The sequence below is a fragment of the Nannobrachium achirus genome (assembly GCF_963921795.1).
Source record: "Nannobrachium achirus genome assembly, chromosome: 1".
Classification (NCBI taxonomy): Eukaryota; Metazoa; Chordata; class Actinopteri; order Myctophiformes; family Myctophidae; genus Nannobrachium; species Nannobrachium achirus.
In genome coordinates this window covers 24,074,312-24,101,998 of record NC_137810.1, presented here as the reverse complement: position 1 = coordinate 24,101,998, position 27,687 = coordinate 24,074,312, and the positions used below count along the sequence as shown (strand labels likewise).

General features: G+C 41.7%; 2 protein-coding genes across 5 annotated transcripts in view; both read left to right on the top strand.

Annotated features, from left to right (window-relative positions):
- The first annotated feature begins 28 nt into the window (after positions 1-28).
- Positions 29-12,247, top strand: hdgfl2 (HDGF like 2). Of its 2 annotated transcripts, none has more exons than XM_080721950.1 (16): positions 29-258; positions 1,406-1,482; positions 2,546-2,684; positions 2,860-3,057; positions 5,026-5,148; positions 5,253-5,324; positions 5,468-5,669; positions 5,976-6,060; positions 6,303-6,597; positions 6,695-6,828; positions 6,934-7,001; positions 8,022-8,092; positions 8,211-8,312; positions 9,396-9,552; positions 9,669-9,783; positions 10,978-12,247. In XM_080721950.1, exons 1-16 carry the CDS (start codon positions 187-189, stop codon positions 11,072-11,074), a joined length of 2,007 nt encoding a protein of 668 aa, XP_080578076.1. In that variant the 5' UTR covers positions 29-186; the 3' UTR covers positions 11,075-12,247. The 2 variants fall into 2 exon arrangements, with proteins under 2 accessions (XP_080578076.1, XP_080578075.1); XM_080721949.1 differs by having other exon boundaries at positions 2,546-2,687.
- Positions 12,248-12,866: 619 nt separating this feature from the next.
- The window catches only part of ap3d1 (adaptor related protein complex 3 subunit delta 1), a 44,590-nt gene continuing 29,769 nt past the window's right edge, over positions 12,867-27,687 (top strand). For all 3 annotated transcript variants that reach the window (XM_080737800.1, XM_080737799.1, XM_080737798.1), the window contains exons 1-13: positions 12,867-13,163; positions 18,117-18,212; positions 18,994-19,074; positions 19,383-19,463; positions 19,571-19,678; positions 19,845-19,974; positions 21,481-21,620; positions 22,836-22,909; positions 23,416-23,465; positions 24,040-24,089; positions 24,438-24,486; positions 26,113-26,258; positions 27,345-27,493. In XM_080737800.1, coding sequence (XP_080593926.1) covers positions 13,068-13,163; positions 18,117-18,212; positions 18,994-19,074; positions 19,383-19,463; positions 19,571-19,678; positions 19,845-19,974; positions 21,481-21,620; positions 22,836-22,909; positions 23,416-23,465; positions 24,040-24,089; positions 24,438-24,486; positions 26,113-26,258; positions 27,345-27,493 — 1,250 coding nt within the window. In that variant the 5' untranslated portion in view covers positions 12,867-13,067. The remainder of the gene's footprint in view (positions 13,164-18,116; positions 18,213-18,993; positions 19,075-19,382; positions 19,464-19,570; positions 19,679-19,844; positions 19,975-21,480; positions 21,621-22,835; positions 22,910-23,415; positions 23,466-24,039; positions 24,090-24,437; positions 24,487-26,112; positions 26,259-27,344; positions 27,494-27,687) is intronic.

Below are 27,687 nucleotides of genomic sequence, written 5' to 3'. Positions count from 1 at the left end.
TCACTCCACTCACTCATTCACTGCCGCCTGTTCTCGCGGTACCGTTGGTGTACCATTAGCTTGCATGCTAACCTCATCGTTTACAGGTTTCGTGTCGACCCGAAAACAGCAAACGGGCGAGACACGGGGGGAGAAAAAAACACGCAATTAAAGAATCTGGAATAGGCTGCAAAGAGGAGCAGCAGGATGCCACACAATTTCCAGGCCGGAGACTTGGTGTTCGCCAAAATGAAGGGATACCCCCACTGGCCAGCCAGGGTAAGCATTAAGTACAGCAACGCAGAGGGGAAGAGGGGGTGGGCGGGCGACCTGCTCCTATGCATGGGACGCTGGAGAGATAGAGAAGCTTCTCTGTATGGGTTTCCTTGGCGATGTCTGTGGAGTGTGGAGAGCCAGTCTCTCAGTAAGCAGTCAACGCTGCCATAACATGTTGAGGATGAAACGGTTCCGATAGCATGGTTTGGGTGCGATGCTGAGGGCCCTGTTGTTCTGCACGTAAACGTAAAAGCCACGACCCAATGTTGCTTTAGAAATGACGTTTTGGTTATTTGTTCGGTGGTGGGAAAAGTAGCCTACTCACATGTTTTACTTAAACGTAGTACCAATGCTGCAATATGATAAACTCTGTCTCTGTGTTACAGGTAAAAGTCTGGAATGTACCTGAGTAAAAGTACAAAAGTATTGGTATCAAAATGTACTTAAAGTACCAAAAGTAGAAAGTAGTCAAGTAAAATAGATCTACAAGCTCACAATGCGAGCTTGTAGATTGGCTAATTTCAAATGTCCAAAACAAATAAAGGGCTGAAGTGGCGAATGTATGTTTAGCAAAACAAATCTACAAAGTAAGTAACTAGTAAGCTGCCAAATAATTGTAGTAGAGTAATACAATATTTGGATCCGAGATGTAGTGGAGTAGAAGTAAAAATATTGGAAATTGCAAATAATAAAGTAAAGTACATATACCTCAAAATTGTACTTAAGTACAGTTACTTTACACCACTGTATTTGTTTATAATTTTTCATTGACCCCTTTGTCTGTTGAAAACGTGAACCTCAACGAATGTTGATGTGCCATTAGATGGCATGTTGTGTTACATCACTGAACCAATAGACTTAAATAACCATTAAACTTGCATTATCTTACTTGCTAGATATACGTTTTATAACTTGCTGAAGTTCCTGACATGATGTCTGATCATGCCCCAACTAATGTTGGTTGGTAGAGTGTGTAGGGTAGACCTAAACCATACATTAGCTCCTTTCGGAACCCCTCCACTGCTACGCAGCTCCGTAGCAGTGGAGTGAGGGATTCCGAAAGGAGCTAACCATACGTTATGTACTATTATTTGTTTGTTTTGATCTCTCTCCCGATGTAATTATCAATAATTAATTGTTTCGTTACTAGATTGAAGATGTGGCGGATGGGGCAGTGAAACCACCTCCGAATAAAATACCAATTTTCTTCTTTGGGACACATGAAACGTGAGTAGACTCAGTAAAGCACTATGCCTTTCGCGACCCAGTTTTCTTCAAAATACAAGAGGTAATTTAAGGGTCTCGAGAGGGGCTAGCTTCTATGTTGTGTATGGTTTCATATGTTTGCAGGATGTGATCTCTTTGAATCTTGCATCACACACCATTTGTAAATCATGATGGGAGATTCAATTCAAAGGAGCTTCATTGCCATGAGAAGACATGTGTTTACATTGCCAAAACAACTGTCAAAACATAAAACTGTTTAAGAAAGAAAAAGTCCTATAGTTATAGGGGGTAAAGCATTGTGTAAACGGAGCTTTGTCACATTGCAACGTTATAGGTATAAAGCCTGTTGAAACAAATGGAAGTAATGTTTCAGGATTTTGCAGTCACTTTTGGGACAATTGGCATTTTTTTAAAGGTACAAAAAGCCTCAGATTTCAAATGTGTTTAAAGGTAGTAGCTCTGTTTATAATATATGTGCAGTCAGTAGGTCAGAGGTCCACTCGGTACAGAGGGTTAGTTAGGGTGGCAGGAAACACATCATGGTAATATTAAAGGAGTGGTTCACCCAAAGACTTTACTTTCTATCAATTACACACCCTACCATGAAGCCTTGAATTTGTGGAGATTTGTTTTGTTTTTGTCTTATTCCCAAGCCAATAATTTGATGACCGGTGGAGTCTTCGGTAGGAGACTGATGACATTGTGATCAGTCAATTGGAGACTCAAATTATTGGATCAGGAATGTGACAGGAAAAAAATCTCCATGAATTCAAGGCTTCATGGGGTGTGTATTTTTTTGTGGGGGCGAACTAGAACTACTCCTTTTTAAGGTGGTTGTTTTCCAGATGCACTGTTCTGTGTCATTCACTAGATGGCACAGTCTCTTCTCTCTCTTGCACAAGGGTAAATAATGTTAGCCATGAATGTAAGCAAACTTATGTGCTTGGCTGTCAATTATGAAAAATCAGTATTTACTGTCTTGATCAGGCAGGGCTTGCCATTTACTTGGAATGGAAATGTTATTACCACAATTGCCCATTTTCTTTTTCTCTATATTTCACAGTGCATTCCTTGCACCAAAGGACCTTTTTGCCTATGAGAAGTACAGCGACCGTTATGGGAAACCTAACAAAAGGAAGGGATTCAATGAAGGCTTATGGGAGATTCAGAACAGTCCACATGCCTCCTACAGCGCCCCACCTGTAGTAAGTATTGTCAGTATGGGGGGGGGGGGGGGGGGGGGGGGCACATGATACAATACAGATTATGCCAGTATTTACATACTGATAGAAGCTTACCACAGGGTTCTGCAACAAGGTAGATTCATTGGTTTTCAATTAAATATGAAAATCCATATTCATTTTGTGACATCCACAGCCAGCCAGCTCATCCGACAGTGAAGGCAATGATGCCGGAGGTGGTGGTGGAGGAGGAGGAGGAAGTGATGAGGAGGAGGATGAAGAAGAAGCCGTAGTGCCTAGGAAAGCAAGTTCTGGGAGCGAAATAGATTCCGATTCCGGGAGTGAAGAAAAAGCAGTTGCGGTGAAGCGGAAGCCGCCGGCGCCTACCGCTAAGGTATTGTGAAGTGCAGTCACAGATTGTTTTGCCAGTATCACAATCCACGTTAATGGATCACAACGTTTTTTTTATGTTGCATTTTGTAAGTTGTTGAACAGTAGAAACACGTAATTACTTAAAACTAGTCCTGTGCCCGGGGGTGTGCGATGAGGGATTGAATGTAGGAGTAATGTTGGAGAACCCAGACCGGTGCCCATTGGGCAGAATAGTCACCATCGATGTCATCGATGTCCAATTGTGCAATACTTGTTGTATCCGTCTGTCTGGCTGGCACTCTTTATGCCCATATATGGTGTTCCGTAAGGACTGAAGGATACAGAGATCTCCATATAAGGACATATCAGCATTTCCATATATGGGCATATACTGATTAGAGCTGCCAAAGAATATTCCATATTTGAGTATTCCTTTCGAATATTAAAAATAAAGGAACATTCGACTATAAAAAATGAAGGTTCGATTATAAAAAAATACAAATCTGACGCAGTTCTCGCGAGACTGGGCACCTGTTTAACAGCGGCTGGTCTCGCGAGGCAGAAATCAACTCAAGGCTTTGACGGTGCCGTGTGCAAACGTGAGTCCAGAATGTATACATATCTGTGTTATGAAATCCTTTTTTGTGTTCCAAATTCCAATTCTGTTCATGTTTTCACAGAGTGATGCCATTTGTTTATTGGTGTGTTTTATTAGTGATTGCAACAAGCTGGGAAAAAATGGGAATTTGATTCAAAGGTTGGCCTGGGCAATCTCAGACACTTACTGTATTATAAGAAAGCCAAGTTTGGAATTGTGTGAGTGCAGTCAGCACTGATAGAATAGACAGTAGTAGCCTGTGGCACAATACATTAGGGTTGGGGGCGGTAACCGCCGTACCGCGCTATACCGAGGTCTACCGCGGTGTCAGTGTGCTTACCGTGGTAAAAAGACAAAAAAAGGTCTATTTTTTATTGGAAAACAAGCGAGTTTTAAAACGGGGGAGAAGCGAGGACCGCATGTGCTCCATGCTGCTCTGCTCTGGGCCGTGTAGGACATGTTTGGAAGCCACATACACTCAGACACAGACCTGCACACAGTGCATAGGGCAGGAGAGTACGGAGCACAATTAACTCTATGACGGAGCAGCATAAACTTTCTCTGTAATCCACTCGACACAAGGATGTTAATACATACCTTGTGTTGTGGCATATCTTTTTTTATTCATACGGATTACTGGCGGAGCGCGGGCCGCGTGGACTAAAACCGAAAATGAAACTATTTTACTTTTTCCACCGCGTCGCGCATTGTGCCCCGTCCGGCGGCGTGTCGGCGATTTTATAACCTTTTCTGTCAAGTCTTGTAACTAAAACCTGTATATAGCAGCACTCAATCACTGCGATTTGAGAGTTGAGACGTGACGTGAGTTCACAGAATCACTGTACACGATCTGACTACCCTTCCTCTTCTGGTTTGTTCACACAGCTGTTTGTGTCTGAAAAGCCCAAGTAGCTAGCCTACGTTACTATGGTAACCCGACAGTGCAGATCTATAAGCTCAGAACGCGTCGCGGATGCGATGTGTTGTGAGCTTGTAGATCTGCTCCTTTCAAAGCCATACCCGCTGTGCTGTACGGAAAAGTATAACTCGGGCAGTCAGGCTGTGGAGAGGCGACTTTTGGGAAGATGATTGCAATATTTTGGCTTATCGCCGAACCTTAATTAATAGATACGGGGGTGCGGTAATTACCGCAGTACCGGCGGTAAATGGGAAGACGGTAATCGCGGTAACAAAATGTCGATACCGGCCCAGGCCTACAATACATTCAATCTATCTGTAAAGGCAGATTGTGGAGATTTATTTTGTTATATCACACATGCCCCTTAGGATTATAGACAGGAACAAGTTGTTGTGCTTCATTTCACTGTAAAACTGCATCTTATGTGCAGTTGTCAATGATAATAATTTCAGCCACTGTCTCTTCCCCCTTAGCGGCCCCCTCCAGCTAAAAAAGCCCGGGCCTCATCCAGTGACAGGGATGGAGAGGAGAGTGGATCCCCCTCTGAACCAGAGCCCTCCGCTTCGGAGTCGGACTCTGGCAAGAACAGTGACAAGGTGAAAACATGCAAAAGTACACTAACCTACCCTCATGCAAGGTGAACGCTCACTTGATGCCAACATTGTAGTGTGTAGGAAACTAAATTATATGTTTTATAAAGGACTTCACTCCAGAGAAGAAATCTGTGGGACGGGGTGCTAAAAAACCTGGAGGAAGAGGAGGAAAGAAGAAGGTAAGGCTATGTTATATCTTCACTGTCAACCAGCCTTTAAGGCATTGAATGTAGCGCTGATGTGCTAGCAAAGTAGTTTGGGTACTTTTTGTCGTCATGGAGGTTTTTCTTCTTTCCTGCTCCATTTCTCTGGGGTGTTGCAGAAAGCTACATCTGACTCGGACTCAGACTCTGCCTCTGAAGAGAAGAAAGAAGCAGACAGTGACTCCGAGGACGAGAAGCCACGGCCAGCCCTGTCGGGTTCAGAATCCCAGTCTGGCTCCAAGTCTGGCTCCAAGTCTGGCTCCAAGTCTGACTCGGACTCGGACCCACCTCCACGGAAAGGCCCTCAGGCCCGCAAAAAAGGTCTGGGTTTGGGCATCCTGGTGGCTAATCCAGTTAGTGCATGTATCATATAGACCTAATCATGAATTCTTGGGTTTGAATCCAGGTCATGAACCATATCACCTTCTTGCTCTCCATCCCCACTTTCTATACTGTCTAATGAAGCAGAGGTACCTAAATTAAAAGAAACATAATAAATAGTCGGTCCCATAATTAATTTAAAAAAAGAATTGGCCCCCAAGGCCATAGGGTGCTTGCTGAAGGAAATATTCCTGCATACTCATGTCAGTAACAGTGTTTTGTGTCTTTATTTTTGCCCTCTCATAGAAAAGCCCCCACCAAAGCCTAGAGCACGGAAACCAAAACCTGCTCCAGCTAAACGAGCACCTTCATCTTCATCTGATAGCGACAGGTTGGGTTGCTACAGCTTACTCCCGTGTTACTTTGTGAATTGTGTTGATTTACCTCTTTCTATCATGTAATTATGATGTAGTTATTATTTCAGATCAGTCTTGCTTTGTCATGTAGAGATTCTTTTTTACTTTTTTCAGTTAGCAGTCATTAGTTTCCTAATTTTGCCTTTGTGTTTTATCATTGTACAAATGATGCTGTTGAATGGCAGCATAATGGCAGCCTGCTTTTCTTTCTTTAAAGTGACAGTGAGCCTGACCGCATCAGTGAGTGGAAGAAACGAGACGAAGAACGCAGAAAGGAGCTCGAAGAGCGTAGGAAGAAGGAGGAGGCGGAGGAGATCCGCAGGTTACGTGAAAGGGAGAAGGAGGAAGATGAGCAGAGGAAAAAGGAGAAGGAGAAAGGTAAAAAAGGAAGTGACAGTGACAGCAACAACAGTTCAGATGAGGCCGTGGATAGCCCACTGAAGAAGTCCAAGAAACCCCCTCCACCTCCAATCCCTGCACCCTCTGATTCCGATTCTGGACCCCAAGCTGAGGTACAGGACCTAGATGGGAAAACAACACTCTTTGGGTAGGCAATGCTAACACTCCAATTTGTAATCACTGCGAATATTGGTTTTTCTCTCCACATAGTCGAAAAAATCTTCCAAACGACCGGACAACCAGAAGAAGGGGAGAGTGAAGAAAGAGAAGGAGAGGAAAGACAGAAAGGAGAGAGATCTGAAGGAGAAGAGAGGCCAGCGGTCAGAGGAGAAATCCAGGGGGAGGTGAGTTGCACCCTCCTGGACCTACGGCTACAGCATTTAAACCTCATTAGGTTTAACATCATTAAAAATGTATGCACACGGATCACTGAGCGCCTGCTTCCACAGGTCCAAGCCTGAAAAACCTAGACGTAAACCAGAGAGGCCTCCGGAAAAGAAAGTGGAGAAGAAAAAGGGTCTGTCTTCAATGGCGTCACGCTCGCTCACACAAAACCAAATTTTCTATTCAGAAAGCTATCATCATTTGCATTGGCTTATCCTGTGCAACTGATATTTTGCATAGTTTAAAACAGAATAACAGTTACGTCTCTAACTTGAGGGCAGTAAACGTAAATGTTCATCAGTGCAATTGATGGGTTCAGACGTTTGAAACACAGTAGAGGAGCTGATACAGCTGGCACTAAGGGAATACATAGGTGGGCCTACTGAAAAGGGGGACAGCCTACCACAAGAACACTGGCTTTTATTGCATTTTATTTCGAAATGTATGTGTGCTCTATTTCAGGGGTTTTCAAAGTGGGTGACGGGGCACCCTGGGGTGCCGTGACGGCAGTCCAGGGGTGCCACGAGATAATTTGATATTATTTCGAATTTAATTGGACACTTAAAAAAACATTTAGTATCATTTTAAACTAAGTTATTTTCAGTCAGTTCTAACCAAAATGACTATTATCTCAACCTTTTCCTTACAACATAATCGTTAAAATTTGCTATAAATATAAGGTGCTGGGAGTGAAAAATATGAATATAATGTAGGGGTGCCTTGGATGAAAACAATATTTACAGGGGTGCCCTGAGCCAAAAAGGTTTGGGAACCCCTGCTCTATGTGATCACATAGTTTTCCATATAAATGGGAAGAGGGGCGTTATTCATTTATTCTTGTATTTCTTGCCAGTAATATGTCTGTAATCAGTGGAATATTGCTCACACAGAAACATTGGCCACATCAGGAATGGCACATCCAAATTCACAGCACATTTGAAAGATAATTGTTAGCGACTGCATGGAACTCACAATATGCCAAATTGTGCCAGTTTACCACCCTCAAACTAGACTAGAGGCCTTGAAGAGATTCTCTGTAGGTAGTAAAACATCTGTGATATTCTTCCCATTTCCAGTCCATGTATAATAGATATTTTTGTGTCATTTAAGTGGAAAGTATGTATTGAATGACTTTTGTTTGGTCCATGTATAGAGCCGTCAATAGAGGAAAAGTTACAGAAACTCCACACAGATATCAAGTTTGCACTGAAGGTGGACAACCCAGTAAGTGACACAATTTCTTGCATAAAGAAAAGCATGTCTTTCCATTGGATGTGTATAAACAATTATTTGTGTACCATATGTTTTACATTTTTACTGTTCTGTCCCATCCTTTTCATAGGACATAGAGCGGTGTCTACAGGCCTTAGCAGAACTCGAAGCTATACCGGTCACCAGCCAAATCCTGCATAAGAACGCTGATGTTATTGCCACTCTTAAAAAGGTATATTGTCAATAGACGCATTTCCAGACAACCTGGCACTGATAAGAAGTGTAAAAATGCATCCCATCAAACTTTGAAAAGCTGTTTTCCTCCCAGTGTGGAGGAAAGGTTTAGGATGGATGTTTACTGAGATCTCTCCCTCTTGAAATATATACCTTTGTTTATGTTGTGTAAACAATTATAGCGATTCTCGAAGCATTTGTCTTCCAAACCCCACCTTCATGGCACCAGAGCCTGCTTGATCCCACAGCTGATTTATGCTCCACTGTGCAAAGGTGTTGCGCACAGAAAACGACCAAGAACAGCAGACCTCCAAGCTCACAGCAGTCACATCCATGACACAATATGAGCTTGTATGTCAGCTGTTCTCGGTGCGCAACGCCGTTGCAGGGTGAAGTATATACGTCTTGCTAGGAGTATCTCACTAGCCAACACAGAAAAGGAGGTAGAATTAACTGAAACCAGCGCTCCCCAAAACAACAGGTTTGGGGATCTGTTGGGAACTGATTACATGATACGGGCACCTGCGTGTGCAGTCTCAATGTTGGTAAACAAGAAATCTATCTATACTGAAATGAGTCCTAACGGTGAACAGAACAATGTTCAATCAAGTCTTTTTTACAGCATGGCACCTAAAGGTCCAGCCGTCTAGAACTGTTGGTCTGTATGTTTTATGTATGTATGTTTGTAGGTATATGTACAGCATGTCTATAAAGTAGACCAATCACAGTGAATTTCACAGCTCGGCTGACACTGCTACGCCAATCACAGCTCAATTCACGCCGCTATGCTCAAGTTAGCACAGTAGCACACCATTGGTGCTTCATTCACAAACTGCGTACCTAGCAACAACTGTGTTGTTAATACAGGAATCTTGACCAGTGCTCTTGCCAACCCAAAACCTCCCAACGTGCATTCCTTGCTAACTAAATTATAAAGTCCAAGTGACTGAAATGAACTGTTGTCTTCATCGAGCCAGATCTGGGTACACTAAAAATACTAGTTAGTGGTCATATATTTGGATCCTCTTGGAATTCTCCTCTTCATTGTTAATTAAACTTGTATTCATTCATTATTTTACAGATTCGGCGGTACAAAGCTAGCAATGCTGTCATGGAAAAGGCCAGTGACGTCTACAACAAGTTAAAACTCAGATTTGTCGGCAAGATGGAGCCTCCATCCAAACCTAAAACAGAAGACATGGGTCCACAGGATAATGGAAAGGAGGAAGAAATCACAGGTTAGGTTTCCATCATGCTGCCAATGGGTTTCATACCCCTTAAATGTGCATGTTATGTGCCCTCCTTTGTTGGTTAATGAATCTACCACTGTGTCTGTCTGTGTGTTTATTTCTAGACTCTGTTCCTGTGAATGGAGAATCGGAGGAGAAAAAAGATATGGAAGCAGAGGAGAGGCCAAAGTCCCCTGCGATGGAAGAGAATAATGAGCACATGGGTTCAAGCCCAAGCAGGTAAAAATCCTGTTTTCACTGTGTGCATAACTGCTGGGATAGAAATACAAGGCCATGTACACACACACACACACACACACACACACAAACAGTAGGCCGTGGGCAAAAAAATAAAACTGCATATATTTATGTCTTAAAGGTACACTAGGTAACTTTAGGACAATTTTTAATTAGGGATGGGACGATATGAAAATTTCATATCGCGATTATTGTGACAAAAGAAATCACAATTTACGCTATCGCGATAATAAAAATTCATTATCCTGGGGCGGAACATTTGCCAAAAAATAGATCTACAAGTTGCGACGCGTTGTGAGCTTGTAGATCGGCTATTTTTTGGCAAAGACATTTGATAGAGTGAAAAAAGACTATCAAGTACGTATATTATAAGTACCTTTTACCAATTATAGAGGGTTTAAGTGGTACCAGATATGCAACTCGGCAAATATAAGGTGAATTGATTGCATGACGGAGGACGATATCACAATAAATTAAATCTCCACAATACAATTATCGTGAGTGTTTTTTATCACGATACACGTCCCATCCCTAGTGTTAATATATATGTATATACATATTTTAGTAGTCATTTCCCTTTATCAGCCACTATATTATTGTGCTGAGGTGTTTCCTTGCAGAACACTGTATTTTGGATTGTCGCACTGCTTATGTTGACATTCAAACCTTGGAGGGACTTCTTTGTCTGTGAGGGGAGGGGGGAGCTCGGCCAGAGCCCCTTTAAACTTCAAAGGGGTTGTGCACCGAGTTGATTGATCGAAGCTACCTGTTTGATGCCTGTCAGAGAGAGGGGGGGGGGGGGGCGATAATGGAATCCGTAGGATACAGGGTTGAATAAATTAGAATCTGAAAACAAGCGCTTCTTCCATAAGCGGCACATACGGATTCCAAAATAGCGGGAGGGGGCCCCCTCACAGACTCACAGGTTTGAATGTCAACATAAACAGTGCAACAGAACCTAAATACAGCCAGGGGAATGTGTCTTTCTGCAAGGAAACACCCCAGCACAATAATGCGCGTGCATTATGACCGCCGCCGTCGCACATGGGCGTCTGTAACGCTGAGAAGAAATGATCCAAATCCAAGCGAGTATATGGTATACTGGTATATACTGGTGTAAATCTGGCCCATTTAATACATGTTAAGTGTACAGTATGCCCTCTCTTTCTGTGGTAGACCCAGTCCAGGGAGCCCTGCGGAACAGACCCAGACCAATGAAGAGACAGACCACGGCTTCCTTGCCGAAATGGAACCGCCTTTAGTAGAGAGCTGAAGATCCCACAGAGAAGACTACAATTGACTTAGTGCTAAAGATGGTGGCCTCCTTGATTTCATGTCATTTTGTCCTCATGATCCAACTCGCGTTGTAATGAACATCCAGAGTTTCCTACCTGTTAAGCTAATATTGACGTTTGGACATTTTGTACTGTATGGATATCAGACCGGAAGGCCTCTGTGTTTAAACACTTTGGTCTGTTGTTTACCACAGAGAAAAAGGAAAGCTCACCTATTTGATAGTACATGGCGCTGTGCGTACTCTTGTTTCTGAAATGTATTTTTTTTTCTTTTATATGACACTGCCCGTCCTGGATCGACACCTCTATCCCATGCTCCTCCGCACTACCATGATCTTTCTTCCCATATGACCTCTATCTTTGGGCTTTCATAATGTATGTACTTTGAGAGATTCCATTTTTAGCACTTGTAAAGCCTGATTTATACTTGCGCACTGGTGTCGCACATCAAAAATGGCAAATATGCAGTACTCCAGACACGGTGAGCTTGTAGATCTGCTATTTTCCTTTAACGACACCCGCTCGCAACTAAATGTAAATCAGGCGTAACAAGAATTTAGGCTGGGGCAGAATGAAGCCATGCTGTGAATGTTTAGCTTTGAAGATTTTGCGCAGTCATACATCCGTTGGCTTTATCATTTTAATGAAGCCTACAGAACATCACTAAAGGCCTAATGTCTGTGTTTGGAACATTGAGAGAGTGGTACAATACTATTTGTGATTATTTTATGTTGTATAGCCTACTTGTTTTTTATCTGGTCTTGCTTCCTATTAATCCAGTCTAAAATATTAAGCCATGGATTTATGTCACTTCTACTGTTTTACAACTGAGGTCCACCTACTTTTTTATAACCCATGTTTTCAGATATTTGCATCTATTTTTGACGTAACTAATAGATGCTGTGGAGTTACACGCTTTGCCTCTTTGTCTTCCCTTAGTGTCTGCTTTCACGATGCATACTAAGTAGGAAAGTTGTACAGATTATAATGGTCCTCACTGCAGTTTGGGCTGTTCAGATCCGAAGTAGCCACAGCTCATTTTGACATTTGCCTCATGCATACAAACAGCAGTGTTTTTAGTGCTATGTAAATTGGTAAAACATTTGTATCGTTTAGTTGAGACTTGAATAAAAATCTCAGCATGAATTCAATTAAGCTGGTCATTTCTTATTATATTTCTGTGATGTAATGGGGCAATAAGTGTAATAGTGTAATAGGGCTGTAAGTGTAATGGTGTAATAAGTGTAATAGTGTAATAGCCATAGGGCAATAGGTAATAAGTGTAATAGTCCAATAAGTGTATTAGTGTCATAAGTGTAATAGTTTGTAATAAGTGTAATAAGGCAATAAGTGTAATAGCCCTTAGGGCGTCTTACTGGTATACGTTTTTCTCATGAGCAAACTTTTTTTTTCTTGCCTGCCAATTACAGGTTATTTGATGCTTGTGCAGCATCTTGTACTTATGTATATGATCTTTTTAATCTAACAATGCATGCGAATGAATAATTATAAAGTAAATATTGATGGTAAATATTAGACTGTTCATTTACTCAATTTATTTAGAACAATAATTTTATATTATGTCAGTGATATGTGGCCGCATTAATGGCCTTTGATTTAGAACACTTTCAATCACAGTAGCAGAAGAGACTACTTTAGCGTAGCCGTTAGACCTTTAATTTCGTCGATTTCCCATCTGAGAATCTCGCATAATAATACACACAAGTCAGCTGACTTTAGTCGCCATTTTGTCAGCCATTTCCTCCACAGATCCATTGCCAGTGTCTGCACAGCACAGGACGCCCCGTCTGGCCTCGCCTTCATCTGCCCCGGGATTAGTGAAGCAGCAACGGATCCTGCACACAGACAGGTCCCCGGGTGGATGAGAGTCCGTGTAGCGGGTCGGTTCAGCAGCCACCAGACCTCTGCCAGGCGCCTGCAGGGTCCAACAGGACAGGAGCGGTACCAGTCATGGCTCTGAAGATTGTCAAAGGGAGCATCGATCGCATGTTCGATAAAAACCTTCAAGATTTAGTACGTGGCATTAGGAATCACAAGGAAGATGAGGTAACCAAACAACCGATCCTCAAATATTCTCCATCTTTTAACATTTGCCATCATCACAATCAATGATATAATTGCGCACGACTATGCCTAATGCCTATGGCATGCACGTCGCTGATGTTATCCCCATCTCCCCGTTAACGTTGACAACCCAGCCGGCCCAGGTGGAGGGTTTAAGCTGGTCGGCTAACGTTAGCTTACGGCTACAGTTCGGCTCAGTCATTCGTTTCACTCCTAGTCAAACGTTAGCTTCTTCTACTATAGTCATGTTTCACTTTGTACAACCAAGTGGCCGTTCAGAGGGCGCGGTGGACAACTTGTCACGCTATAATCCGAGGTAGTGAATGACAGGTCAGCTCAGCTGTCAGTTTAGGGTTTTGTTTTTCTAAGCAAGTGAAGTCATATTGTGTGTTTATGTGAGGAGCTTGTGACAGCCAGCCAGACAGCTAGCAAACGTAGCATTAGCCAGTTAAAAAGACAGCCTAGACTAGAGTCCAGAGATGATCAACCTCCGGCAGGTTACTCATCCGGGCATAGGGAAGAGGTCACACAATCTCTGCTAGCGGTACCCACAGTGTTTACAGCCCTGTTACAGCCCTGTTTGACCATTCATTGTGGCAGTGGCAGGTAGACTGGTGGGATAGCAGTGGTGGACAAAGTACTAAAATGTTTTACTTCATTAAAAGTGTCAATTCATGCAATGTAGAAATACTATTGTTAGCTATTACAAGAAAAGGTCTGGAATTCAAAATGTACTTGAGTAAAAGTGTTTTACTCAATGAGGTTTTGAGTACAAGTATTTTACTCAAGTACTTGAGTAAAAAATTACTTAAAGTACTAAGATTATTCATTATGCAGAATATCCCGTTTCAATTTTCAAATGTACAAAAATCTTTTGAAAATGGCAGATCTACAAGCCCAGTGAGCTTGTAGATCGGCTATTTTCAAATGGCTGAAATGCATGTACTGTATGTTTTATAATAATAATCCAAATCTACAAAGTAGGCTAACTAAAGTCAAATAAATGTAGTGGAGTAAAAGTTAATTTGGATCTGAGATGTAGTGTAGTAGAAGTACAAGTATTGGAAATACTCAAGTATGTCAAAATTGTACTCAAGTAAATCTACTTGGTTACTTTACACCACTGTGGAATAGGAGGTCTGATTGAAACTGGGCATTCTGAGGTGGCGAGCGTCGAGCCCATCACTTATGATTCCATGACGTGATGCTCTCTCCTCCTAAACACACGAGAGCCTTTTGAACCTGTCACGGCATCACTAAGCTTGACTTCACATTCAGCATCAACAGCTGAATCAGACTCATCGGGATTAACACACTGTCACAGAATTGAGCCAGTGACTAAAATCAGAGATTCTAAAGGGATTATGTTGTGAAGCCATGTTTTCACGTAAATTATTCATAAGGTATTATGACTCACTCAGTATACAGCTCTTTTGAACATCTCATCTGTGGCTGAAGATGATGTAATTTCCACCAGTACTCTGTGTGTGATGTGTCAAAGCGTCTCATCTGATCATCTTGGTGGGTGGTGGTGGTGGTGGTGGGAGGGGCACACTAGCCTGCTTATTATCACATTTATTTTTTGAAGCGTTATCGTCATTATGTTGCAATATGTTTTTCTATGTAGAAGGATGGGGTGGGGGTGTCGAGCATCTGAGTGTCACTATTGACACACTGACACTGCATTTGTCTCAATCTGAAAGTCTGGGGGTCAAATGTAGCTATAGTAAAGTGGGTCTGACCCGAATGCCTTTATCTAGACCCTTTATCTGTATGTTTTGTTTTCTCTATGCCTTCATTTTGCTTTTGGCATCATGTCATGATGAAAACAATGAGCTATAAGTAACCTCACTTGCAGGACCAATCGTGTCTATACACAATTGGCCACAGTTTTGTGCCATTTGTGTACGTTCATTACATTGGCCATGAAAAATTAGCACCAGGGCTAGCTGTTTAGTCTCCACCCAGCCATCCATGTGCGATCTTTTGATTCAGCCTATAGACTGACCTGGCCTCCATCAATGGTAACACAACCCTACCTACCTAGATAAGGTGTTGGTTACCGGGCCGACAGTGGACAGTTTGCTGAAATATTAATCTGGTCTGTGTGTGCTTTTCCCGGGCCAGGCCACAGTTTTCTCATGCACTCTCTCTATTTGTTTTTCATGTGTGTGTGTGTGTGTGTGTGTGTGTGTGTGTGTGTGTGTGTGTGTGTGTGTGTGTGTGTGTGTGTGTGTGTGTGTGTGTGTGTGTGTGTGTGTGTGTGTGTGTGTGTGTGTGTGTGTGTGTGTGTGTGTGTGTGTTTTCTCAACCCTGGCCTGCACCCTCTCCTTCCCATATTTTGTGGAACAACGGGCATTTGAAAAAATGTGTGAAGATTCTTCAAGTCCTATTGAAATTAGCTATCAGATATCTGTAATGATTATTTCTTGAATGAAAAGACCTCAGGCCTGATAGCATTGACTGAGAGTTGACTTTATTTTGGACCGCTGTACAGTGTACAGGACCTCTTCTGCTTCCCTCTTATTCCAGGCTCGAGCTGCTGTGCTGGCAAAAGCCCTCTATGTTGGCCATGGGACAAGTATTTGGGTTATTTCAATGCGATGGCATCTGTGAGCATCAGTGGTGACACTGTCTCCCCCTGCCTGCCCTCTAGGCCTGCCAGCCTCAGGAACACCAGCAGAATGTGATCCCACCCCCTATACCTCCTCGTGTCACTGTGCTGTCTCATGACTGCAGACACATGACCAACACACTCTTAAACTCTATAGAGCTGAGCTGTCTCTTTGTGTGTGTGTGTGTGTGTGTGTGTGTTGAGTGGTAATGGTTAACTTATTTTACTTTTTTACTCATTTATGCAATTTTACAGACTTCGTGGCTAAAATAAATGATCAAGTAACTTTTACTTATCACCAGAAACTCCAAACTATATTTGGCATTTTTGTATTTGGAATGTTCTTTTTGCATGTTTCTAACTCTAGGGTCATAGCCAAACCAAACTAGCTCAGTGACCTTTGTAGTTGGAGTGTCACTCCACCCTGAGATTGGGATGTCGGGGTTCAAGCCCCGGCAGAGTCCTACCAAAGCCTATACAAATGGTACCCAATGCCTCCCTGCTTGGCACTAGCGTCATGTCCATAGGTTGTACATGTACATCATGGCTGGGGGATGTACTTGTACATCAAGCTGCCTCACGCTACAGAAACAGGAGATAGGCTTCTGACCTATGGGCCACATGGCTCAGGAACTGTTGGTTCCCAAAGGCTATGTGCTGTATGAACTAATCCAGTGCATTCAACAGTGACTGATCAATCCCAACTGTTTCACCTACATTAGTAAAGCTATCACCACAGTGTGCTGTTGATTAACCTTCCTAGTAAACCCCAGATAGTTTTTGTCTTGTAGGTATTTGTACTTGGGTCCAATTCCCAGTACTTTCCTTCTACTCCACTACATTTCGGATCCTATTGTATTTAATACCCAGCGAAAAACATTAGTCTTTTTGCAGTTATAAATGAACAATAAAACATACATAAACCATGCTTTTACCAGTAGACATTCGAGTACTTTTTCCAAGCAGCCACACAGACGAGAGACACGGAAAAGGAGAAACAGCGTTCCCCTCGGCCTCAATGCAAAGGGAAGGTCCTTCGACCATGCTCGCTCTCTCTTTAAGTAGGATAGAGTGAGCTTGATTTAATACAGAGAGAGAGAGGAGTTCACCAGTGAATGTTCGCTAAATTTGACACAATGGCGAAAGGGCACCTTTTCGCTTTTTCGAAATTCGCGTTTGGTGTGGACGCTTCCATTGACTTTATAAGGTTTTCTTTTTAAAAAGCGAATTATACGCTAATTCGCTATTCGCCGGCGGTGTGTACGGACCTTTACACTAGTAAAACGTATGCTATATGTGGTAGATCTTTCATTTGGCCTGTAACTTTCAGAAACCATCTGGCACTTTGGTGGGTGAAGTTTCTCGCAACAAAATATCGGGTTAGATGTTCATATCTTAACAAAATATCAGCCATGAATCAGGAGTGCCTTCTTTGCAACAAGATATCAGCATTGATGGCTCAGTGCTAGTACGATTTGTAAGAAAATATCAGCCTTGGTGGCTTATACAGCATATAAGTGAATGAACTTGGTAATGTCTTGTGCTCCATAATCAGTCACTTGTCCAATTTCATCGTTCTGGCATGTGTAGTTTATAACATAAAAAATGACCATGTTAACTCTTCACTTTGTGGTTGTCTTTTTTTTCACAGACGAAGAAGAAACATGATTTTGTTTTCAGAACTAGGACCATTGTGGGGTTAGAGTTTCAAGGAGGGGTGCAGCCACCCAGCTGGCAGAGATGGGGGGGGATATAGCAACCATTTGTTTATGTCTATTATTTGTGTTGGTCAATATTTATATTCAATATCTAAAATGAAATAAAAATATATACCTATACATAGAACTAGGACCATTGTGATCGTGACTCAATTTAGTTTTTCCTTTTTTAACAGCACAGTTATGTAACAGTCTGTTCAGACCACCATAATAGGTGTGTAATGTGTAGATTAGTGTATGATATGCAACACAAAAAGGCTGTGCTTACCGGTAATGTAAAGATATTGCCTTAAAAAGAAAGTTTAGCTGACAGGATCTTTCATCTACCAGACTTGGCTAGTGAGTTAAAAAGATAATGTTAGACCCTGCTTGGAGTGCTGGCTGGTATCTCTTAATATACACCAGCCACTGTCACTGTTTTGCCATCCAACTAGATTTGTAGTTGTGTAGTTGTATTTGAATTTTCTGTCAAAGGCGGGTAGAGTAGACAAACACCATTGGCAAATATTTCCTACATGATGTGACTGCTGCCAATGTCTCTCTGACTATCAAGAATCCATCCATTCTGACATGTTATCTGCCCTCTGTTCCATCTGTCTTCAGGCCAAGTACATCTCCACCTGCATCGATGAGATCAAGCAGGAGCTCAAGCAGGACAACATTGCTGTTAAAGCTAATGCCGTGTGCAAACTCACCTATGTAAGACTTCTCAGCACCTTGCAACAATCAGTTACTCTCACACATTCTATGTTACATTCTTGGCCCTGTCTGTTGACAGTAATATACTTGCAGTTTTCAGTTTAGGATTTAATTTAATGCATCCTGTGGACTGCAGAGTCAAGCACGTTGTGTAAATTACGTATAAATCAGCATGGCTTAAAGCTGCAATCTGGGATTTATAATATAACAAATTAAACATCAGTTAAACCAATCTGTATGGTAGAGTATGGTAATACTCTAAAACTAGCACACCTGCAGTGGTTGGAGGTGGTCTCCCTTCTCTTCCACTGAGAAAGTTCAACCCTGGTGTCAGGTAGGTCACTGACTGGCTAACAATGTCTGTGAAGTTATTTGAGCCAGACGGTGCACAGGATTGTCCACTAGATGTGCTGTCAGTTTTATTGTAGTTCAGGCATCATTGTACGGTAATTACCTCTCTCTGTCAGGAGAGGGAGACAACAGACATAAACAGATTATAGCTTTAAATCATGACAGGACTCAAATGTTTTAATATGCAATGGGGGAAAAAGTAGGTTTACATCTCTGTGTATCTAAATTTCCATCTGTGCCTCTGTATAGGCTTTTAGAGTTTAAAGCACTGTTTCTATTTATAGCTCAGTCCTACACTTAAGCTTGCGTTTGGTATCGGTGGTCAATTTCAAAGCTCTCTGCTCAATGCATTTGGCCTCTTAGTGTTCCACAGGGACAGTCCTTCTTTAAATCACCCTCTCCCCCTCTCTCATCCCTGTTACATTTACAGCTTCAGATGCTCGGCTATGATGTCAGCTGGGCCGCTTTCAACATTGTTGAAGTCATGAGCTCCTCCAAGTTCACTTACAAGGTGAGACTTATACATTTTCATACTACACTACATACCATAATAAAACGTAATATGCACTTGCTAAAACCAGTGTTCACTCATCAGTTCTTAACATAAAGTATGTTAATGTTTATTAGTGGGTTAGGCCAAAGCAAGCCTGTATGATCTCCTGCTTTGTGCAGGCTAAACCCCTTTTCACAGATTGCAATTTGTATTCCGTATACTACTGACATTCTGGGGTAGTGGAGTACAAATGTTGGTACACCAATGGAATGGCACACGTGGTTTCAGAACTTTGAAATGTGTTCTGCTGTCTGTTCTCCCTACAGAGGATTGGATACCTGGCTGCGTCACAGTGCTTTCATGAGAGCACTGATGTCATCATGCTTACAACCAATCAGATTCGAAAGGTCAGTGACATGATTTACCCTTTGTAAATAGTCTGCACATCACGAAGATTCTTCTACTGAGACATCATCTCCCTTCTCTCTCTATCTTTTACATTCTCTGCTCTCAGGATCTCAGCAGTCCCAACCAGTATGACACAGGTGTTGCTCTTACTGGCCTGTCCTGCTTTGTAACCCCTGACCTGGCCCGGGACCTGGCCAATGACATCATGACATTGGTGAGTCCTGATGAGGTCTACCACCTAATCGCATCTTTATTTTGCAGGATGAGACAATCATTTGTGCATCTGTACTGTCTTGCCTTTCTTCATTTGAATTCCACTTCAGTGTTGGTGATGTGTAACAGCACATCATCATGTGTCATCCATACTCTTTTCTGTTTAGATGTCTCATACAAAGCCCTACATCAGAAAGAAAGCCGTGCTGATCATGTACAAGGTGTTTCTGAAGTATCCAGAGTCCCTACGTCCTGCCTTCCCCAGACTAAAAGAGAAACTGGAGGACCCAGACCCAGGTATGGAAGAGACACAACATCTTATCTTATTATGTTATCGAGTGACATTTGCTGCTGTAACAGGGCAGTCAGGTCGGTGCTGTTATCATCAGGGGTCTTGGCTCTGTCTCTTGGGTATCATGTCCTCTTGGTTTGGGTCAGATGTGCTCATTCCAGCGTGAGGTTCGTAAATTATGGGCTGCTAGTGACTTGGGGACAGACTTTCTCTGTCACTGACCTCAGTCCTATGAATTATTCAATAGCTGCTGAAAATCTGAGAATAAAAAATGGCTCATTTGTGATGCTGCCACAGCTGTCTGGCAATATTCGACACTTCACAGGACTATGTCTGCTGTGCTGACAAAAAACACACCCAAGAGGAAATTGGTCCCTTTTTTATGGCATATTGCTTGGACCTAACTGTGCCAACTCCCTTCTGACAGCGAATGGTCTGCGATAGAAGGCCATTATCTGATACAAGCTACTCTAAGCTACTGCTGATAGAATGTTTTATTTCACCAAACAATTTTAAGCTACCAAATGGAGTAGTAAAAAAGAATATCACTAATTGCAGGATGCTGCCAAACAGAAGCATACCTGAGGCCAAAATAGACAATCGCTTGTTGTCTATTTTAAATAATTACCTAATGAAAACAGACTGTAGCTAGTTGTTGACAAGGTTTGATGCTTGATAGAATTTTGATCCCACCTTTTTATAGATTAATTTCATATTTCTCTATATATTGCTCTGTACATAGATTTATTAACAAGCCTTTTTTAACTAATTTGGGTAATGATGAACAAAATATGGTCTTCATATCTGTATCGGCTAATAATTACTTGAAAATGCGTTATAGACCTCTTTGATTAAAAGATTTACTTTCTTTTTTTTCTTTTTTTTAATACTTTATTGAGTCACCAGCATGTAACATATCCTTTAAATAATAATTTCATTGTCATTGTTCATAATATATATATGTTTTTTTACATGTCATGTCCCTGTGTAGACATTTTGACTTTTTTTTTTCTTCTTTTTTTTTACACGTGAAAAAACCATCACCTACATAAAGACAAAAAGAGAACCACGATACATAGACAACAAAAGACAAAAATAAAACTAAACTGGGTACACGCTCCCATTCATTACACCGTTCATGTTCACATATAACATAGACCCACACATTTACCTAGAAAATAAAACAAATAATAATTAAAAAAAGGGGTCTGGCTTTGTTATGTCATTTTTGTCGTTATGAAAATGAAAATACATAAAAATAAAGAGGCTTTTTTTATTTGATGTTTGTATCTGAAATACTTTTGGTTTGAACAAAAGGATAGGTAAAATAGGACAATACAAAGAAAAGGTTAAGAGGGCATGTTATCCTTATTTAAGAGATAAGAGGCCCACCTTTTTTCAAATACATTTTCCTTACCATTAATATAAAATATGTCATTTTTTAAGATTTACTTTCAGTCTGTAAATGTGTATGGTACAGCTATTTGCTTTATTTGATTTTCCTGGTGCAGGTGTTCAGTCGGCAGCAGTGAATGTGATCTGTGAGCTGGCCAGGAGGAATCCTAAGAACTACCTGTCTCTGGCACCATTGTTTTTTAAGCTCATGACTTCCTCCACCAACAACTGGGTCCTCATCAAGATCATTAAACTGGTGAGTCAGCATGGTGGGGAGTTCTGTGTATGCACATGCATATTATGTGCGCTGCATGTGTGATAATATCCTCCACATGTGTTGCAACACGATAAAGAAAGTATCACTAGTCAAGAAACAAAAATGGATCAGCCAAATGTCTTTTAAAACAAAAATGTGTAATTTATTTTACTGAATTGATAACCAAAGACTGCAGCCTCAAAACAAGGATAAGAAATCATCACTGCTACTGTATACCTTCCCAATCATCACTGCTACTGTATACATGAACAAGAGTTCAGCGGTTATTATCGTTTTCGAGAGACCAGCAAAATAAAGTGCCTTTCTTAAAAGACCATGATTGTTTATTCACAGCTTTGACCATATAGTATCCGCTGTCAACAATCTCTAGAAGCTAACGCTGTTAGCAGCATCAGCTACAGTAGCAATAGAGATGGGATTTATGGCTCTTTGAAGTGAGCCGGATCTCTGGGATCCGTTCCTTTCAAAGAGCCGTTCAAAAGACTGGCTCATTCTAGTTACTATAGCTACGTTCATTTCAAAGAGCCGTTCAAAAGACTTGATTCGTTCACGAACGTCCCATCTCTAAGTAGCAGACTGGCTGCTCTGCCTTGTGTAACTGTGACTGCAGCTGATGTACACACGCACGATGCACGCAGAAGGCAACTTTGATCGGGATCACGCAACGTTATACATTAGCGGTAATTACGAGACAATTTCACCAAAATTATTACAAAACAGTACCACAAGGAATACTGATGTGAAATTAGATAAACGTTTTTATTCGTTTTATTTTCAAGGCATTAATTCACTGGCCCAACGGGCAAGTCCCTGATGAGTTCTGGTGGCCCTGTCACTCTAAAAAGTACATACGGGCCAGCGGGCCATTTATAATGTCGAGTGCTGTCCATTAACATAGACCATGTGTGACATATTAATGAACAGCTTTATTTTTTTTACATTTTACCTTTACGCAAAAAAGGGGGTGGCTGTGGCTGGGTTGGTATAGAAGCCATCTGGGTATCAGAAGGTCGCCAGTTCGACCCTTAGCTCTCCCAGTCTACAGTACATGTTGAAGTAACCCTTAGCAAAACACTCAAACCCTAATAGCTCCCCAGCATCCATCTGCTGGGTGAATCCCCCCTCCCCTGGGGACCAGTAAATACAGCCTGTACCTTGTCTGTTGTAATGGTACTTGTTTGGTCTTCTTTTCAGTTTGGTGCGCTCACACCCCTCGAGCCACGGTTGGGAAAGAAGCTTATAGAGCCTCTTACAAACCTCATCCACAGGTGAGACAGTCATATGAAAGCTGCCACTGGTCTGTCCAAAATAAGACCTTTATTGAGACGGCAAGGGAAATTCCAAAGGCAGCGCAACAGTTAAGATACACATCACAGGGCAAGAAAAAGTAACGTAGATAACAATTGTACAAAGACATTGAACGCAACACCCTCAATAAATGGCAAAACATACTATGCTACTATACAATATGCAACTCAAATAGCAGAATATACAACATTATACACTCAACAGTGCAAATAAAGGAGAACACAGTAAGCATGTCAAATAGTATCCGAGCTATTGTTTTCCAAGCAATTAGTCTATCGAATGAGCCGAGCGACCATCGTGTGCCTCATTATACATCTTCATAGCTAGCGGCACAAAGGACTGTCTAAGTCTGTTGGTTGTCCCCTTGGGGAAGATGAATCTATCATTACCTGGGCCCTCCTGCTGAACCTTCCCACAATATCTGTAACAATCCTGTCTTCTCTCTGCTTACCTCCATCTCTAACAGTACCTCAGCAATGTCCCTGCTGTATGAATGTGTCAACACAGTCATTGCAGGTCAGTACTATGCTTTGGGCAGTACAACTGTCCTTCATGGATCCATGGATGAACTGTGGCACTAACACTGCTAGAATGACTAATATTAGAATGACCATGTCAGTCACCGAAAGATATTGTGTGTTTTTTGGCAACACAGTCATACTGCAGTATAAATTTGGCTTTAGGCAATCTTTGAGTCTATTTGTGCTCAAGCTATTGATGGGAATGTAAGGCAGCCACCATGTGGTACATATTTATGACATACATATTGATTTGTGTTCAGGTATAAAGCCACCTTTGCCTTCACTCACTAAGACATACATTGCAAAATATTTTCTCCTCTTTAAAACATCTTGTGCACATTGTCTTGCCATGTGCTCAAGATCAGGAACAAAGTTTGGAATGCATTCCCCACCTGGTTATGTGATACCTGTGAACCTGTCGTACGCATTTTCAGAGTAGAAGGATTGTGCTGCATCATTTTCTTTTGTAAGCGCTACTGTAAAACTCCTTGAAATAGACTCAAAGCTCCCTTTTTCTTTGACAAAATATGCAGCTTCAGATGTGATTTTTCTCTTTGCTTATGTTGCAGTGTTGATTTCCTTGTCTTCTGGGATGCCCAACCACAGTGCTAGCATACAGGTAAGGGTCTGAGGTCCACGCCACTGTCTGCCTGCTGCTGTGGCATGATATTAACTTATTCCACTGCATTGAAATCACTGTGCATGTTTCCATCTAACTTTCTGTTCGTAGGTCTGTCTGTCCTAACATCTATTTCAACATTAACGGGCTGGACATGCTTGCATGCCTCAAATGAGTCTCAGTCGTTATGATTGCTAATAATGCATGGTATAGACAAATCTTTCCTTCTCCTCTCTTTACTTTATTCTTTGATTCACTAAATTACATTAGACTAAAAAGACTGAAAAGGTCTACAAATGATGATAATGGTTTCACCTTCTCCCTCTCCTCTGTCTCTCTCTCCCTTAGCTCTGTGTGCAGAAACTGCGAATCCTGATCGAAGACTCGGACCAGAACTGTGAGCCCTCTGTCAATGCCTGCAGTGTGTCATTCTCTCATTGTCTGCGTGTTTCTGACTGGCAAACAGTCCACCCATTTAGATGACCACGTTGTAGCCCCCCTTGTTTCTGGATAACTCGAACATCATTTACCTTGTTGCTTTCAATTGGAGACAGCTGCTTGTAATGCCACTGCAATTAAGCAACCGATTGACATTCGTACACACATTGTCAGGCATAGTGTAACTTAGTGTTTTATGTACATTTTACACACTTATTCTTAGCACTAGGCAGACAGGCTGTTTAGCCTCCAGAGATGACTTTAATGTATTCAGCATTCGAGTTATCTAGATCCCACTGTGCGTAGATTGTATTGTGCACATAGAGTAGAAAATAGAATAGATTTGGACCTGGGCTCTGTTTGGTTTTTCATTTGAATGCACTTCCATGTGTCTGAGAAGAATGCCATTCAAGTTTAATACGGGAAATGGTTACAGTTAAATAGTTATTTACAGTTACAGATGTGCTGAAAATCTATAGGAGCAAAAGATATCCTTAAAAAAGGAAATTTTAATTGCATTAATTTAATTTCACATTTTCATTATGAAAATGAGACACATTTCTTATTTAAAAATCTCAGCAATGTTTAAGAGATGTTGGCAGTTTGTATCAGTATTTTAGAAAATATTTCTTGACTTATTTTTGACATCATCTCAATCTAGGTTCTGAAACACTGTTCAGAGTCTTGGCGGTGTGCCCATAGAGTATCCATATACTGTAGTGGATAGGATTACCTTGAGAGGAGGTGAGTGGCCGCTGCTGCTGTGCTTAAGGGACTGTCCTCGGTCAGATGTACAATGGGTACATGCTGCAGTGACCAGCTGCATATTACCCCCAAGGACACCCCCTTATTATACACGTATATTGATCCACCTAAGAGGGGATTGTCTCTACCAGAGGGCTCCAAAACAGGTGGCCTTGTAGTGAATACAAAGGTAGACATGATTGAGCGGATTTCATCTTGTCCCTGCCTTGGGTGAGAAAGAGAGGAAAGAAAAACTAAATGTCCATGTGTTCATTGTCTTGTGTGTTTTCTGTTCCCATCGTGCTGTGCTCGTTTGTGTATTTTTCCTTTGTGTGTGTACTGTGTATTAGAATTTTCATTAACGTGAAATCTTATCAGAATGTTAAATGTAAGTTTGTAGGATTATAAACTGTTTATGTATTAGTGTACACTAGAGTATGTATAGCAACCTATTGCTTTCATAGTAATGCTACTGTCAATAAGTATTAAAAGTGTCAGGTGAGATTAAGGTTGGAGAATGAAAGAAACTTTTAGTCAAAGACAACTTTCCTTTTTTTGGTTATTTGAATACACTTGGCTTAGCCTCGTGGTTGTCTGTCATCTGACTTTCAAAATACCTGTACTTTAAAATTGGAGATTCAAGGTTTATAGACTAGAGGACACCTGTCTAATGCACAGAGACCATATGAAAGGGTGCTCCATTTAGCTGTAAGTTTCAACTGTAATGTCCAAATACATCTACATTAACCGCCAACCTTAGTCAGCTGGGCACAGTGGGTTTAACATAGATAAGGTGATCCTAAGAGAAGGCCACTGAGAGCATTTTGTGTGGGTTCTCTAGTGAAGTACCTGGGGCTGCTGGCCATGTCCAAGATCCTGAAGACCCATCCCAAGTCGGTTCAGTCCCACAAGGACCTCATCCTCCAGTGTCTGGATGACAAAGATGAGTCCATCCGTCTGAGGGCCCTGGACCTGCTTTATGGCATGGTATGAACTATGAAGCGGCACTTGCCATCATACTGGATTTCTTAACAACCAAAGTGTAATCTTGGTGATGTGGCTTACCTATAACTATTTGGACCAGTGTCACACCCCGCATTCAAACTGCCAGCGAGCGAGTGATCTGAAGGCGAAAAACTGTCCTGATATGGAACGTTGGCCACAGCGTTGTGACATTGCCTGCCCTGAATCAATCATATTAAATTAATATATAATAGGAGCGGAATTGTGGAAAGGAATTAACCTACAGATGGCACACGCGCACACACAGTCATCCGACACACGCACACACACTCTCCGTCGGATATCTTCTTCAGTAAAAGCAACCACTATCTTGGTTGGTTTGAATATTTTATTTGACAGAAATGCAAACAGGACGAGTACAGTCATACACTTGGTCTAAAAACACCCAAAAATTAATTTGCCTTTGTTTCCATTGGAGTCCTATCCCACTATGGGGTCCATAGATGTATCAAGTGCTATGTTTTATTAAAAAGTAACTCTGTATGAAAAGACAAATTCAGGACAAACAATTCAACAAAAAAGCTCTGCCATGTATGCCATCTATTTCATCAGGAATTTTAAATCTTCATCAGGATGCATGACATGTATCACGTTTTCTGGGAAATATAATTGATCCAAACATTGACACTTGACAGCAATTAATACATGACTGAGCTTTTTCCCACTCACTTGTAGCCTGCTATTTAATGGTCGTTGAAATGGGCTACTAACTATGAAGTAACTAGGTCTCACTATACCGTGAACAATACTCCGCTATGAAGTGTATCAGAGTTAGAACATCCGTCTATCAAAATAGCTGTATTACAGGTACTAGTGCAAAGCAGTGTGCAGAGCTCAACCAATAAAAATCGTTAGAGGGAGGGACACCGCCACGAAACCTCAGATGGGTGGACGACGTTGCAGCACAACTCGTTGTCGCTCGCGTTACGTCAGGACCGCCTCATTGAAAAACATTCATCACTCGCATCGCTGGCAGTGCGGATGGAGTGTCGGGGTTCTTAGGAGTTAAGGAACTGAAATAAATCCATATATTGGACTTGCGTTCCCCAGGTGTCCAAGAAGAACCTGATGGAGATTGTGAAGAAACTGATGGTGCATGTGGACAAGGCAGAGGGAACCACTTACAGAGATGAACTACTCACCAAGATCATTGACATCTGTAGCCAGAGCAACTACCAATACATCACCAACTTTGAGTGGTAAGTCAACCACACTAGAGTCTTCCTGCATCCAGTTTGTCTGTATTTTTCCTTTGCCCTTTTTAGCTTGATTATTGTTTTTTTGTTGTTTTGACTATGTTTACTGCTCCCCTTCTTGGCCAGCTCTCTCTTGTGAAATACTTTCTATTCTCAGTGGGACTAGCCTGCTAAAAGTTAGCTTTTTCTAGCCATTC

Coding starts and splice junctions, on each gene's coding strand:
- hdgfl2 (XM_080721949.1), top strand. CDS start 187: ATGCCACACAATTTCCAGGCCGGAGACTTGGTGTTCGCCAAAATGAAG. Junction 3,058..5,025: donor CGCCGGCGCCTACCGCTAAG/GTATTGTGAAGT, acceptor CTTCCCCCTTAG/CGGCCCCCTCCAGCTAAAAA. Junction 8,313..9,395: donor TTATTGCCACTCTTAAAAAG/GTATATTGTCAA, acceptor ATTATTTTACAG/ATTCGGCGGTACAAAGCTAG.